At 38.8% G+C, this 15,907-nt stretch overlaps 1 protein-coding gene across 2 annotated transcripts in view; it reads right to left on the bottom strand.

Annotated features, from left to right (window-relative positions):
* Window positions 1-15,907, bottom strand: part of LOC119722542 (AP-3 complex subunit delta-1-like) — a 28,072-nt gene that overhangs the window by 3,652 nt on the left and 8,513 nt on the right. The window contains exons 10-30 of one of the 2 annotated variants that reach the window (XM_038192728.1): window positions 14,808-14,857; window positions 13,159-13,207; window positions 12,347-12,492; window positions 11,961-12,109; window positions 11,647-11,773; window positions 10,960-11,142; window positions 10,295-10,450; window positions 9,879-10,024; window positions 9,561-9,653; window positions 8,182-8,390; window positions 6,085-6,242; window positions 5,198-5,277; window positions 4,067-4,244; window positions 3,591-3,767; window positions 3,165-3,266; window positions 2,786-2,965; window positions 2,420-2,467; window positions 2,149-2,286; window positions 1,664-1,804; window positions 948-1,033; window positions 443-650 (exon numbers count right to left, since the gene is read on the bottom strand). In XM_038192728.1, the coding sequence (XP_038048656.1) occupies window positions 443-650; window positions 948-1,033; window positions 1,664-1,804; window positions 2,149-2,286; window positions 2,420-2,467; window positions 2,786-2,965; window positions 3,165-3,266; window positions 3,591-3,767; window positions 4,067-4,244; window positions 5,198-5,277; window positions 6,085-6,242; window positions 8,182-8,390; window positions 9,561-9,653; window positions 9,879-10,024; window positions 10,295-10,450; window positions 10,960-11,142; window positions 11,647-11,773; window positions 11,961-12,109; window positions 12,347-12,492; window positions 13,159-13,207; window positions 14,808-14,857 (2,804 nt within the window). The remainder of the gene's footprint in view (window positions 1-442; window positions 651-947; window positions 1,034-1,663; window positions 1,805-2,148; window positions 2,287-2,419; window positions 2,468-2,785; window positions 2,966-3,164; window positions 3,267-3,590; window positions 3,768-4,066; window positions 4,245-5,197; window positions 5,278-6,084; window positions 6,243-8,181; window positions 8,391-9,560; window positions 9,654-9,878; window positions 10,025-10,294; window positions 10,451-10,959; window positions 11,143-11,646; window positions 11,774-11,960; window positions 12,110-12,346; window positions 12,493-13,158; window positions 13,208-14,807; window positions 14,858-15,907) is intronic. The other variant, XM_038192729.1, reaches the window with a different exon arrangement.

Raw genomic sequence — 15,907 nt, 5'->3', positions numbered from 1 at the left:
AGATATATCATTCACATGGTGTTACCACAAACCTCCCATTCATTGATCATGTGCACCAAGCAAACCCTTCAAGTTTCATTCAATAACTTGACTTCTACAAACCGGTAATGTCAACTGATAAAGAGAAAACCAAGCTGAAAGAAATGAGATTTTTTTTTAATTACAACTTGTAGAAATTTCTTAATTTAAAAAAAAAAACACCCAATGAGCAAGAATAATTTTATTTAATGTTCAAATAAATGTTTTCTTTAGTCAATAGTACTTCAATCACGGTAATACTCAATAATCAAACATTCAATAATCAATCATACTACCATCATCAATAGTAGACCATTATATTTCAATAATTCAGTGATCAATTATTCAATATTCAATTACCACACACGTCAGCAAAATGTGAATGGAGGAAGAAAAAGTTTACAGAGCAACCGAGCTGACTTACCAATGCTTTAAGAAGTAAACAGACTTGATGGCCCTGTATTGACTGACCATACAGAGAGGCTGTCGTGTCTACCCTCTCAACAAGTGAAAGGTGCCCAAAGAAATGTACTCTGGCAAGGACGATGGAAAAGTCCATTTCAATATTGGGGATGGTCATGGACTGCTTGCTGCTCAAGTCCCCTCCACTCAACAGCTCCGCATATTCAGCACTGTCATGGAGACACAAAATCAGTTCATATATATTACAAAGTTGCATTTTGAATAATAGTTCTCAAGAAAGAAGTTAAACAATTGAGAAACAAACTCAAAGCGTCTCACATATACCATTAGATTCCAAAATTGATGTGTAGCTTTTGTGGTAGTAACAAATTTCAATGAGACTCAAATATTGAGTTTGTAAGAAATGTCTATGGGTAATATACTTTCCGAGTTGAGCCTAAACTGGCAATTAAAACAAATGTCATCTTGCTTGAAAACGAATCTTGGTTATTTAAGTCTCAGCCTACCTGGAACACTGCTTAGGCACAAAGTAAGCCGACACGGGAAGGTGCACCTTGAAGTCAATCTTCTCACTTGTGGAACCTGCATCATCCTGAAGAATAAAGACCCAAAAACCAAATATGTCAAGAGATTGGTTCATTATAACAAAGCAAGAGAGTATTACAGCTTATACTGATTAGAACGAGGGACTATGAAGTTGAGGGCGTGCTTTCCAGAAGCTGTGTAAGTAAACATCCAATAAGCCAGTACGGTATTTCAACTGCGCATGCGCACAATGATATGGGTCACGGGTCATTCGGGATAATCAAACGCTCATTGAAGACGCATGAACGGCCAAGGAGACAGAGGCACGATGCTTGCGTGTTAACGGGCATTCGCCCGTTGCGTGTTAATGGGCATTCGCGTAACATCGCGTAACATCGCGTAACATGGCGTCAGCGATTTTTACCCCGAATGACCTTTGACCTGAACTACTTCATCGACACACCCCCGAGCTGGCTTCTTCAGACTGATATTCCAGAGTCGGGCCACACCAACTAGTATAAGATCCAACTTAGGTCAACAAAACCTATTTTCATTTTAGACAAGCAAACTTTAGTAGTTTTGTAGTCAATGTAGTCGCTCCAACTGCTTATCAAGCACGTAATTCAAATCTTTGGAATAATTCTGAGCCACTCAGGGAACACCAGTCTGTAACGGTGTACATTTTGATGCCTCTTACCTTGAGCATGTAGGTCAGTGTTCCACGCAGCTTCTGTGCCATGGTAATGCTTTTGACTGTGAATGCAAACTGTCCCTCATTCGTCATGCCAGGGGGCAACTGGAATGGTACCTTGACTCCTTCATGCTGACTTGTCAAATCCTGTCAAATCAGAACCAGACTAACAGTCACAAGACTTGCCAAAACCCATTAGGAGACTTCTAATCCAAGATAAGTTTAAGAATTCATTTTCTTGGGTTTTTCTTAATTATTCCCCGACTTACAAGGCAAGATCCCAAATAAGACTAGTGATTCAAAAAATGCTTCAAGAAAAAAAATCTTTTGGTGTCATCACTTTCATTATTCATTATTGTCACTTCTAACTTTCGCCTTACTTTTCCCACTCACTCCATACAAAACTTCAAAACTAAGTAAATTTCTGGATATTATATAAGCAGGAATTTAATATTTTACACACACATTCCAATTACAACTTCTAGACTCACCACTCGTATTAGCCTGGTGTTGAGAGAGTCTAAGACGTTGAAGTCCAATGACTTGAGATGAGAGGAAGTGAGATTGCTGAAGATTACCGACACGACGACCTGATTCTGGGTTTTCAGTTCTACCCTTGTTTCATACATCTAATGAAAGAAACAAAACAATTAAACCATTTCGATTACTGACAAAATACAAGCAAAAAAGCAGCAATTAATTTGGTTGGTGGCTCAGAATTGTGAAAGGGCATTTAGAGATTCCTTTTTAAATGATACTCACCATTTTAATAGAATTATTCTCAGCTAAAAGTCTGTAACTGGACATTGGCTGAAAAGAAACAAAAGTATGAAAAGAAATCAAATAAAGTTATTTAACAAGTTTTGAAACTATCTCAACTGTTTTTACTCTTTGAAGATTATTTTTTTTACCTCTACTACCAAAAAAAAAAAATCTTCCAAAAATAAACACTGACATTAAGAATGATGCGGCTTTCACAAGTGCACAAATTATATTTGGTAATTTTTTAATTGAGACTATGGCTGATGAAAACACATGCGTCTATGGGAAGTGGATTGAGCCACTTCCCATAGACGCATGTGTATTTGCAAGCCACAGCCGCAGCCCTATCTAGAGTACACTACTAACTGGTATGACTACTTCTGGTGCGCTCTCCTGCACTGTTCCATTCTCCATCTGTTCCGTCCTTCCCGTCTCCTCTTCTTCAAGTCTTTCTTCGTCGCCATGGTGACCTTTATGCGATCGTTTCTTTTTCTCTTTCTTCTCTTTCTTGGCTTTTTTCTCCTTCTTGTGATGCTTCTTGTGCTTCTACAAAACAGAAAGAAATTCAATTTATAAAGTATTCATCTTCATTTTAATTAGGCCCAACAAGCCAAAATCTTACACATGAAGTGTTTTGGAAGACTCCAAATGTTCAACTGAGGAAGGGGGGGAATGTTCCCCTCACCCCTTCCTCCTCTCTTCTTCAACCCATCTAGTAAACATTGGCAAGGTGGAGTGTTCTTACCTCCTCAGGTGGAGGTTCACTCGTATCTGCAGGAGCATCTTCAACGACCGTTGCGACGCTAGGTTCATCTGAAGCCTTGGAAAGCCAGAAACTCAAATCATCCTAACAAAAAAAGATCAACAAAACTACGTTGATGAAGGGGCAATACCAGTGTTGATAGCTTTTTTTACACTGTTTAACATGACACCTGCCACTTGCCTGTTGGTTACCGACACTCAACACAGCCACACAATCAGCTTTCTTTTTGCTTTCTACATTGTACACAAAGAACTCAACATTTTTTTTAAAATCCATCCATATTTCATGGACAAACAAGATAGTTTTCATTTATTCCCAGTGAACGTTGGCGTGAATTGGCCTTACAATGCATTATTGTATGTGACATGATCTTATTGAAGGATTTGCAGACGTGACCTCGGTACTGACCTTTGCAGGTTCCCCTGGCTTAGCCTCTGCTCCAGCCGTGTTTGCCTGCGTCACTGCGTCTGTTATCTGACCGTTCGTCCTTGTAGGCTCTGCTTCCTCCATCCCAGGCATCAAATCAACCGCCTCCTCATTAGTTGCTGGGGTTTCTTCAACTGCCTCAGCAGACTTCTTCTTGTGCTAAATATAGGAATTATCACATGGTTCTCAATTTTATGAGTATTTTTTATTTTTTGACAATTAGTTCTTGTTTTACATTATTATTAGATTGTATTTATTTCTGATGAACCCTTCAAACTACACAGTACTGGGGTGGGGCAGTTCGGGGCGGTACAGGAACTATTGGGTTCAACAAATGTATGCGTATGACTGGGAATCAATGCGACAGCATCACTGGAGTCTATTCTATTGTATCAGCTTTTCTTAAGATCCTGAGAAATGATCTCCTTGACTTTCATCTTGCTTTCGTCTTGACCAACCTTCTTATCTTTCTTGCTTTTCTTCTCTTTGTGTTCTTTCTCTTTCCGATGATGATGCTTCTTTTTGGGCTTCTCTCCCTCTGCGATTTCCGTCGCTTCCTGGCCCGTTTCCATCTTGAGTCCCGCGGCAACAACACGGTGTTCTCTGATGGGAATCTTGTCATGGTCATCCAAGGGCCTAAGGACAAAAAAACAAATTGGCGAAAACCTTCAATAACTAATTACGAAAGCAACTTGTCTTAAGAAAAAGGACTAGTATGGACATCAGAGGTTGGGTATGTCATCATATGTGTTATTAGCATAAGGGTTTATATCACAAGAACAAGTGCTAGAAATACAATCAACCCTAACCCTCCAGGGTATTTTGGCCAGAAACCCTGCCAAATGCAGCAACATGCAACACTTGTCTAAGTGACAAGCCTGCCCAGTGCAGCAAGATCCATCAGGCCAAAAGTCTCAAGGCCAAACTGCCTCAGAGTCTGTGGTCACCGAACACAGCAGGATACAACTGTGGCATTGTTCAAGGGAACTAGCTCTCATTGTTTCAGAGCTGGCCATTCATGCACTGGTGTTGGTAGCTGAATGCATCAAAGTGCACCAGACTTTTCCACCTGATGCACTGTGTTGTATCTAGCAGGGTTAGAGTTACGCTTTCATAATTAAAAACACAAGTTAACTGCACAGGTAATTTTGCACACAATCACAAAGACGACTTGAGAATTGTGATGTTCCATCACCTTCATCATTTTCTTACAACACTGCTAGATTAGCCTGCCGGATATTTTACAGTGAGATCAAGTGTTAGTGTAACTGGGATTGGCTGAAATTCTGTTGTTCACAACATTTCATGTCAAAAGTAAAAAAATAAATGTTCTTTAACCCTTTAATCACTGTAACACCTAAAACTATCCAGCCTATTACTCACTGTGGCGCCCAAAAACCGCCCAAGCACTCTATGGCTTTATTTATTCTTCAGTGAATAAACACAATGTAATACAATGTAATACAATGTAATACAATGTAATACAACGAAACACAATGTAATACAATGTAATACAATGTAATACAATGTAATACAATGTAATACAATGTAATACAATCTAGTACAGGTGCTAATGGGTTAAGTCTTACCTATCCAGATCAATGTCCAACGCTCGGTGGGGATCATCTAGAGCTCTGTCATCCTCATCATCGTCTGAAAATGTTGCACCCTGAAGACAAGACGGTCAATAAGATTGAATAACACAACAAATATGGCTACAGATAAACATTGAAAATTGGATAGGTGTTACTTTATGATTGTATGTTCAGTTGATATACATTTGCCGTCATATTGGATTATCCCCCCTATGCAAACATAAACTCTGTGCAAAGCTGTCCTTTCAGTCAAAATCAGTCACGTAACTGTTTTCAACAGTGAAGAGCTCCCAGCCTACGTAAAGCAGGATTGACTGGGACTGTTTATATAACTTGATACAGCTGTGCTTTAACTGTAGGTGATTGATAAGTCAGCTGTGCCCACCACTTGCCTGCTTTTGTCTGTAAACTGAATTTGACTAGTCACAGTGCTTGCTTAAAATACAATTTGACTGTTGGTGACTAGCCTGTGTAAAAGGTATGGCAGGGGAAAAGGATAGATTTTTTGACTGTCTGTGACTGTTCAGACAGCAGGAGGGTTAATACTGCCAGCGGTACAGGTTTTATGATAGCGAAGTGGATGACTGAGAGCGCATACTCTCAGTAAAACAATACCTCACAGGGTTACAGACAGCTAAACTCTTGCACATGTGTATCAGCTTGCATGTGAAACCTCTCTAAATGCCGGTTCACACTCCACACGAAGGCGATCAAAAGCCCAAATTTGTGACGCCACTTCAAGCATGTGTGCTGTGAATGTGCACAATTTGAATATATATTTCAACTCGGGCTGCAAATTTGGCAGCAAATGTTTCATGAAATAAAATTCACTTCGCATTGGCGTTAAGTATGGACCAGCCTGTGTGATCCCCCAACATTACCTCAGGCATTTCTTCTCCCACGATGTCCACCGTATGAGCCACCTTGATATCATCACTGGACTCAGATATATGGCGCCCTCTCTTGCCCTTCTTGTGTTTCTTCCTGTGTTTCTTAGATGTCTTGGATTTCTTCATGTACTCATCGGTCACATTAAAACCTGCAAAACAAAAACATTTCAAAACTTGCTAAGTGACGTTCAAAGTGTTTCTTTCTTGTCCAACAGCTCTTTTAATTCACTGAATGAAGGATGCTGACACAAATTCAAGGGAAGACATAAAACGACCCATTTGTGCCACATCCTGTGAGTGTTGGACTCACACGATGAGTCCAACATGATGAGGACACCTCCAACACCTAATTCTCAAAACCTAATCAAACCTTGATGAGTTACATTTCACTAAACTCTTTTCCATTACAAAACACAAGAACGTCCACATCACAACAGCACAACTGAATTCTCACAAAAGCACAAAAAATATCACAACCTGCTATAAGTAAAGAACAAATTTCCTTCCACATACTTAAACACACTTGACCCTTTCATAATAATTTCAATCACATGTACCACATACAAACAATTTGACAGAAAGCTTATGTTACTCTTTACAAAAATAAATAAATCACAGAGGACAAATACTCAACAAACGAGGACGACAATGTGGCATGAAATCTGCACCAATCAGAAACCGATCACCAAATGGAATGCATATAAAGATGACACATAGATTGCAATGCAATGCTCATTTCCATGGAAATAAATGATCACAATAATCTAAAAAAGTGTTCCTTCACTAAATTTGGTTTAGAACTGCCTTACTTCTGTGGTACTTAAGAATATCGAAAATCAAATTTTAAAACCTATTTAAAAGGAATTCTGAAAAAAAATTGTGATGTACACATACATGCACATGATGCAACATGTACAAGCATGGATACCAAGCAAACACAAAACTGTTGGAAGTTATGGGAACTTTTTGTCCGGCTAAAAGTTTACAATTCATGACTTCCGGGGAAGGATAAATCAGCCCGTGAAGTAAGAGCAGCTTAGCTATGCCTTCTGAAGCCTGAAAAGTCTTTCAAAAAACATAGAGGATTTTGACAGATTTGTGAAGGTTAGGGGCAAAAGATCGATCATTAAAAAAATCCCCATCTGTATAAACGTTGTGCCCAATCAATTGTGAAAATGGGTCTTGAATCAACATGTACATGTACTACAGTCAGAAAATGCACTATGCCCTCCAAATATGAATCAGGAAAAGAAGAAACATTTCCAACAGTTTTGTCAAGATGAAGAAAGTAAAAACTCCATCCACCATGATCATGCAAGGGTAGCAAGATAATATGACCTTTGGGGTTTTTGGGGGGCGAGGGGGCATGCTTTTATGTTCATATTCTTTCATCACCTGGAATATCGCGATAACTCTTTGTCTTACGAGAATCATCTTTTTTCACGCCTAAGGAGAATCCAAGACGCATGCACAGACAAAAAAAAGTGTAAAAAAAAAACTTAAAGGATGCAGGATGAAAAAGCCAAATGTATCAATGTGTGATGTCAATCAAGAAAACTGTCACCATTTGGAATATTCATGACTAGTATATGATGCATATTCAAGTGCATAGGGGAATTTCACACGTTCTTTGTCTGAAATAACATTCAAAACTCAGAAAATAACGTTCCTTGAAAGTACTACAAATTCATTAGCAAAAGTGCTGTCAATAACTGCAGAAATCAACTAAATCTTAAAAAATTATATTGTACATAAGAATCTCTCTCACTGATTCACAAAAAGCAACTAGAAAAATGTTTTATATCAAGAAAAACAAATGCATGTCAGCCTATACCCAGAAAATGCAGTACACTTAACTATTAATACTTTTGTTCTTCTATAAAAATGTTAGCTACGCAGACCCTTAATTGACCTGTAAGTCCATCAAACAGTGCACACTGACCGATCAATTCAAGACTTTTGGTCAAGTGACCCTGGTAGCTCAGTCGAACTCAGTCCAAAGCACATTGAGAAATCTACATACATTAACATATTTTTTGCCATCTCCAAAACAATCCGCTGCCTTGCATAAATTTGACAAGTTCTTACCAGGTACATGAAGAGGTACATTGAGATCTATCTTAGCGACAGGAATTCCATCAACCGTTACGTCATTCTCAGCAGCCAGATCTTTGAGTTTCTTCTTGCGGCTATCCTTCAGGTAGTGTGGGTTACTGGCTTGTTCCTCACGTCGTACATCGCGACGTCGACGCAGTTCGTCCTCATTAGGTTCCTCATACTTTGTCTTATGACTCACTCTGGGAAAATGAAGAAAAATAAAGAAAACTTCTGTTGATAAGATGTAACCAGTCGATAAGCAGTCTACATTTCAGACAGTCACAGTGATCATGTTCAGGAAAAGCTGTCACTGGGAAGATTAATATTCCTAAAGTCAACTTTATCTTTTTCCAGTTGGGATGCATGGAGGAAAGGAAGGTTTAGGATGAAATAATTTTGAATTGGGTTGGGGAGTGAGACAGCCTCAGGTGCAACATAAGGGTTGGGATCAGAATGCCACGGGGAGATTGAGTTGAAATCCCCAAATATCACCGAATCAAAGAGTCAGGTTTGTTGGGACAATGCATGAACGACAAATATCTCCATACCTTAATGATGTTCCCCTGTATCAAGCAGCATGTATGCAAGTATGAAAGTTTGAAACATGCTTTAGGAGACGCTCCAGCCTGCTCAACAAACTCTGAATATCTTAAGCACCACGGTTCTCAATAGTGGTGTGCATTTACGGGTAGTACAGGTACCCAGGTACCCCTACAAGAACCGGGTACCGTATTGAAGTAAAACACAGGAACCGGGTACCCTATTGAAGTAAAACACAGGTACCGGGTACCTCTACAAGAACCGGGTACCCTATAGAAGTAAAACACAGGTACCCGGGTACCTCTATAAGAACCGGGTACCCTATTGAAGTAAAACACAGGTACCGGGTACCCCTACAAGAAGCCCAAACTAAACATTCAAATCCCGGAAATTGAAGGGCTTCATACGGTAGCTTTACAGTGTAAACCGCAACTTTCGCATATGCCATCTGTCGCACGTTAAAATGCACATAAACATGAACTTTGGTTTGGTTTTCATTTTGGAAATTCCCCACACTTCCTCATCTGAGAAGTTACTAAGTAATTTGTCAAGTTGGTTACTGGTACCCGATCCCATAATCTGGAACCGGTTCCTGACATCAGCGGCCGGGTACTCGGGTACCAGGCTCTGATGCACACCCCTAGTTCTCGATAAGTTTACTTCTATGAACCGTAGTCAACAAATTTCAAAGATAAACCCAACATATTTTGCATTTCTTTTGCATGGAAACTCCTACCAAATTAAAAACTATGAATAGATGTTTCATGAATGAAGTTCTCAATCCATAGGAGAATATCTAGCGGAGTGTGTGAAGTATAAAGCAGTCTTACCTGTGAGCGTCATGCACAAACATGGTGTCAATAGTGACTTCATCATCAGAACTTTCTGAAGGTGGCTCGTTAATCCACTTGTCAAGATCCAAGCTGAAATAAAGGAACCATTCCCAAATATTACTGCTTCGTTTTCATTAAATATTTCATGGGTTTTTGAAGAAAGAGGCTGAGAATATCGAGCATTTCACAGTGGCCTCAACAGACAGGTTGTTACAGGTGGTAGACCTATAGAATTAGATTTCTTTCAAGAAAGTAACAGTAAGCTTGTGTTATTTTTCCTTTTTTCCCAATCATAGTTTCACTCTAGCTACTTACCCCTCGGGTACAGGGACTTTCTTCTGAGCTTTAGGAGCCACAGGATTCAGTTCTCCAGCAAAGAGGGCGGCAACCTCCTCAGCCACGCCCACATCTTTCTCCTGCAGCTTGTTAATGTACTTCAGCATTTGCAGAATGCAGCAGGCCTGTTATCAAGTCAATACAATGATGCCTTGACTAAGTAATGATGCTGCTTTTTACCATATTCCAACAGGTGAATGCTAATCTTTGTGTAGAAAATTGTTCTTGGACACTTTTCATTTCTTGAGCCTTTTAATGTTATTTACTTTACAGCACCACTTGGAAAGTTCTCAATTTAACTACAAGCTTGTGGCTTGTACCTTGATGACTTGTGACTGACTTGGTGACTAAAGACCGGCTCAAATACAAATTTGAATTTGGTGGACTGCACTTACCCTCTCCTGTACTTCCAGGTTGGCACTCTCAGCAAACACCGGCAGTTTCTCAGAGATGAGTTGAGTGACTTCAGTAATCTGTTCTTTCTCTCCGTCCGGCTCAAGTTTCATCAGTATTGCACTGTACAGCTTGATGATGTTGTGAACATAAATGCTCTGCAACCAAAAAATTAAAAAATGCACTGCCTTGAGGTTTTTATCTAGGTTTAGTTATTATCCAGGCAAAGATTTAACTGCTTAGAGATCCAAGGGGAGAGCTGATTCTATTGTTATTTTTTTTAAATTCATGCATCTTTGCAATGAGTCATGAAATTCAAGTTCTTATTTTAATTTAGAAACTTGGTTTTAAGGCAAAGCCCAGGCAACATGTCATCATCAGCGAAACCTGGTCAAAGGAATGGTACATCTTAATTAGTTTTTGTGTAATCGTTTCATTGCAGTACCCGCTGCTACATCTGATTCGAACCAGCCAACCGATCCTGCAAGCTCGGTGGTCCAGTGGTAAGACGTCTGCACTAGAAAGCAGGAGGTCGTGGGTTCGAGTCCCACCAGAGTGATTTTTTCCAACTGTCACTCAGGAGGTAAATCACTGAGTATACAGTGTTTATACGTCGATGAAGGACAAAACCTAATATTAAAAATTAGACAGCTAAATTGCAACTGACCTGTATGTGACCTGGCAGGCTAGTCACCCTCTGTCTCAACATGGCTTCTAACGTTGAGCGTGGTTCCAGCAGAAAGTCGGAGAATTCGCCAACGATCCAAGCAGCAGCATACAGCACCTCACAGATACCGTTGAGTTGAGCTGCAGAACCCACTAGCAGACTGGTGTTCTCAAGAAGCTTGGCCTGTGAAGATCAAATTTGACACTTAAAAATAGACACAGTATTTAAAACAAAATCTTTTTGGTTGAAGTAATAAGTCACCTAACTGCTTACACACATCATTTGCAAAACCCGTAGAGCATGGGGCATCTTAGAACAGAGGTATCATTGATGGTACAACTAGTGAGATTTGTATATCACCTATACCAGTTGCAGTGCCAGAAGTAAAAGTATAAATGCTATCAAACAAAGGATCTATGTTTATAGGTAATTAACTGCCCTTTATAAACAGGTGTAAACTCACTGATCAATATGAAGGTTCAATAGTCCTCTTGTATTCTTTATATATCCTCAGTGAAGTTCAAAACTATATAAGGTCTCATCATAGTTATATCTTTTCAGAAATATGACTTGGTTTGGGGTCAATTTACTCAATCTTGCATTCTACAGAGAATCAATGGAGGCCATCCAAACATTCTTCACTGCCAGTGGAATAAACACCTGTCACAGTCTGATAACGAGTCTTACCATTTGTTGGACTGCAAAGGCTCGTATAGCCTTGACACGGATGGCTACATCCAGCATCTGTGATGCAATCAGGTGGCCATGCTTCGTCCCTTCAATCTTAGTCAGCTCAACTAGAATACTCACGTACCTGTTACCAATCAATTACAAATCAGACAGAATCATTACAAGAAACAATCTCAAAGCAGAAAATACTCCAACACATGAGGGTCATAAGTTTTACACTGTGTATCTTAAAGGAAAAATCCTACCAATTACAAGTATTTTCAAATAGCTGAATTGGTAACCTTTCTTATTGTGTTACTGACAGAACTTACCATTCAAAGTTGATGATGTACTGATAGTTATTCTGACTACATATCTGGATGATCTTAGCCAGCAGTTCGTCCCGATACTGCGAACCCTCCGCTCTATCAACATGAATCATCAGCTTCTTGACAATCTCCATCAGATTCTTCTTAGAGACCTGAAAAGATTGAAGTTTTCAACAACATTTGACTCCCTCAAAAGATTGGTTCAATAAAATTTAAATATTGTTTCGGATTACAATAAAACATAACAACTGAAAATATGTTTCAAAACAAATTTGTTGAATAAAATGTTCAAAATATTTAAGATCAAAATTAAACATGAAAATCTGTTGTGAGAAAAAAAAGAGCATAGGAGAGCAAGAATTACAACACTACTCCAATAAAACCCTTACCATTCCATAGAGTAGGTCCAGGGCTCTGAGACGTATAGACTCATCCTTGTCATCTAGGCAGTCTAAGATCAAATCCTTGTGACTCTGAACTGACTTGGGGTGAGTCTTAAGAATCTTACCCATCGCCAGCAAGCCTAAGTACTTCACTGGAGAGGAACAAAAATAAATTACAGGGATTCAAAAACTGATTCAAAACTGTTTAATTCATAAGCCATTGCTGAACAAAAAATATATCAAATCTTACGGTTTTCAAAATATATATCTTAACCTTGTGGTGTTTTGTTCAATTTTTAGGGGTCTTTCAAGTAAAATCCAATCTTTCCTAACTTGTTATCCCTTGGAAGGATCTTGGCTGTATTATTTTTATCTTCAAGTACTTTGTTATCTTTACCCATTATTCAATTATTCATAAAAGGAAAAACTATCATGACTCTTTGGTTTAATCAATCAAGATTGGGAAACAGCAAAAAAAAATTAAATTCCCAAAATACCCTTAAACTCTGCACAGACCTTGAAATCATTTACTATTTCATTATTCAAAATCAAATATGAACAGAAACCAGACACAAGCTAAAACTGGAAAAGAAATAAATATTGCTGCCATCTGGTTTGTGTAACCAGCTTATCTTTACAACTCACTGTAGTATTTGCACAATGTAAACTACATGTCTACCTAACTAACCCAAGCTAGACTTTCTGTTTCAATTCACCTGCTAATATAATTGGATTTATTCAGATGTAGTTTCATTTCAGCTACACTGAACAGCAGACAGGATTAATTATTGACAAGAATTCAAAGTTCAAGGACTTACAATTCTGGTCCGTATCTTCAATGAGAATGCACAGCTTTTGAACACAGAGCTGTGGCAAAGGAAATAAATAATGGATGGACATGGTTACGATAAAATGTAATACAAAAATATCATTGACTATTATATATATTCAATATAAACCAGCAGATGGTAATCTTTGTTTACTGTGAAAGACATTTGTTCATTCTTAGAGCTCATAGTTTTGTTTTAATTTTAAATAATTAAATGCATTGTTACTTTACAAGAGTGTTAGAATGTAAGCTCTAAAGAAATGGCAAATATGAGTTATTCGTGAGTGGGTTATTATGATAAACTACAGAATTGTGAAGTAGTAGGGTTTTTTATTAGTAGATCAAAGATGCTTACAAAACTAACAAACTGAAATGAGTACTCATCTATTTCAAATGTTCAAAGCAGTCACTTCAAGGATATGCAGACATTTCTGAATGTCCTGCTCCATAACTCAAAACAAAGCATCACCAACAAAACTATTTTCTTGACTCCTAAGACCTACTTTCTCTCTTATTTGCTGCTTGTTGGAGTCAGTAATACTTACAACCATGACTGATGAGCCAACGATGACATCAAAACAACAACAGCTACAAAATGGTTTATGGTGGGTGATGTTGTTAGACATGGTGATGAATTGGAATAATGAGTTTTAGGTTACTTGTCAATAAAGGGCTTACTAAAAGGGTTTTGCAATTTCAAATTTAGCAGCATGGGCTGAAATAATGTAACTCCGTCTTTATTGGTTAAAAAAAATTCATGCCATTTATGACATGTAACCTTTCAAGGCTTTTTCAGAAACCTGCTGATAAAGCAGAAATTTGCTAACTATGGTTGTTCTGTTAAAAAAATTGCTTTGCAGAAACTTGTAAAGGAGAAAATATATCCACACTAATTAAAAGTATGTTGCTCTTGCTTGACTCGTCTTCAGTTTGCGAATTCTCCGTTGTGTTTCTTCATCAAAAGTTAATTATTATTTGCATCATCTATACCTGCTTGACAAACTTCTGCTTGGCAATTTCTCAACAATGTTTTTCTGCACAGATTTCTGTAAAGCCTGACATGCATTCTTTGCCCAATTCCCAGCAAGCACGAGGCAGCCATCTTAATATTGACATGCACATCTACATGAACAAATACTAATCCGGTGACAGCCATGTTCTGAGGCGGCACCAGACTCGCGTGAGTCGCATTCAGGTAGTATACACGCACTCATGGCTCCTTAGACCAATAAGCGCCTTGTCTTTAAGAACGCGTGCAGCATTCATGTGAGCGTTGCCGGATTCCGCTATATTAGAAACAAAGTCTGTTTCATGAGGTATCGACTCATGCGCACCAGACTGAAAACCTTTGAACCTATCAAAAAGTGGCACGCAGTTCAGGTCGTACAAAACAAAGCTGTCATTGTACTGCAGGAAATTCTAGTTTTCTGCTCTTTAGATTGTGTTAATATCAACTTTCAAATGAACATATTAAAATGCGTGCAAATGCAAATGCAAATGGAGAAACCTCACCACAAACCAGAAACAAAACCAATTCAACCCACAAAACAATCCCACAGGCTCCCAAGGTCGCTTCAAGCAGCAGGGGAGGTCAGGGGTCAAAGTTCAGCAAGTCAATGTCAGAATGTGTGTATATACCTGTATTGACGCGGAGTGGTCGGGCATTCCTGAAGATAACGAAATCAAAACTGTAAGTTACAAAAAAAGAGGGAAAAACAAAAACAAATAATAGACAAACGGGAGAGAAACAGGGGAAAAGAGAGAAGAAAAAAAAGAGCAGCGTTCAGTTGCATGGTTAAATGGAGACCCACGATTTCTGAGTTTGGACTGACACCTTCCCAACGTAAATCAGTGTTCCCATTAGCCTGATGATAAAGGGCAAGGAAGCAATGGGGAGAAGGGTATGGGAGGTGGGACACAAGACCTCTATCTGATCTGGCCTCTAGTGGTGGCAATGCTACCAGTCTATATCTTGCAGCTTCTGTATGTAAACTACTACATCTAGAAACAATGTCAGTATTATTTCAAACCACAAAAGCATGCACAAGCTTGATAGCCTGGTGCTCTCTACAAGCCTTCTTACAGTGTAGAGACCAGGCACAACGTGTTAGCAGCAGCATGTCATGCACATGCACAATCACAACAGCTGTAGCATTACTGCTTAAAACAAGGGTTTATATACATGCACTACCCAGGTATTACACTGAGCCATATACCCTGATGCTCAACATGTGCACATCTATTGCCAAGTTTGAGGAGCATATTCAAAGATCTAGACATGACACTGAAATAATAACTCTAATTACAAGTGTTGAAAACAGGTGCATGCCGATAACAGGTGGCAGGAACTAAGGCAGGTGTTATATACCAGCCTGATGAGAACACTGATAATCTACTACAATTCTACGTAGAACGACACAAGTACAGTAAACAAAAATGCCTCGACTCTAACCATGCAACTCTTAACTATTCTCTGAGATACATCTAAAAGCAAATACATGTTAGGTTTGTAATGTTCCCAAATCAGCAACTGTAACATCAAGCTTGATGGTGTTAAATAACATTTCTGAAATTTATACATTTTGGATTATAGAAGGAAAATTATCAAAGCCATCTGTAAGTTACAAAAAAATTAACAACACACTCCAATATTTTTCATTAAAGAAAAATAGACTGGACGCTGTCATCATCATCATCATTTCCATTAACGTCCATTTTTCCCACGCTGTGGGAGAGAC

Source organism: Patiria miniata, unplaced genomic scaffold (genome assembly GCF_015706575.1).
Source record: "Patiria miniata isolate m_02_andy unplaced genomic scaffold, ASM1570657v1 HiC_scaffold_15, whole genome shotgun sequence".
NCBI lineage: Eukaryota > Metazoa > Echinodermata > Asteroidea > Valvatida > Asterinidae > Patiria > Patiria miniata.
This window is presented reverse-complemented; position numbering and strand designations above follow the sequence as displayed.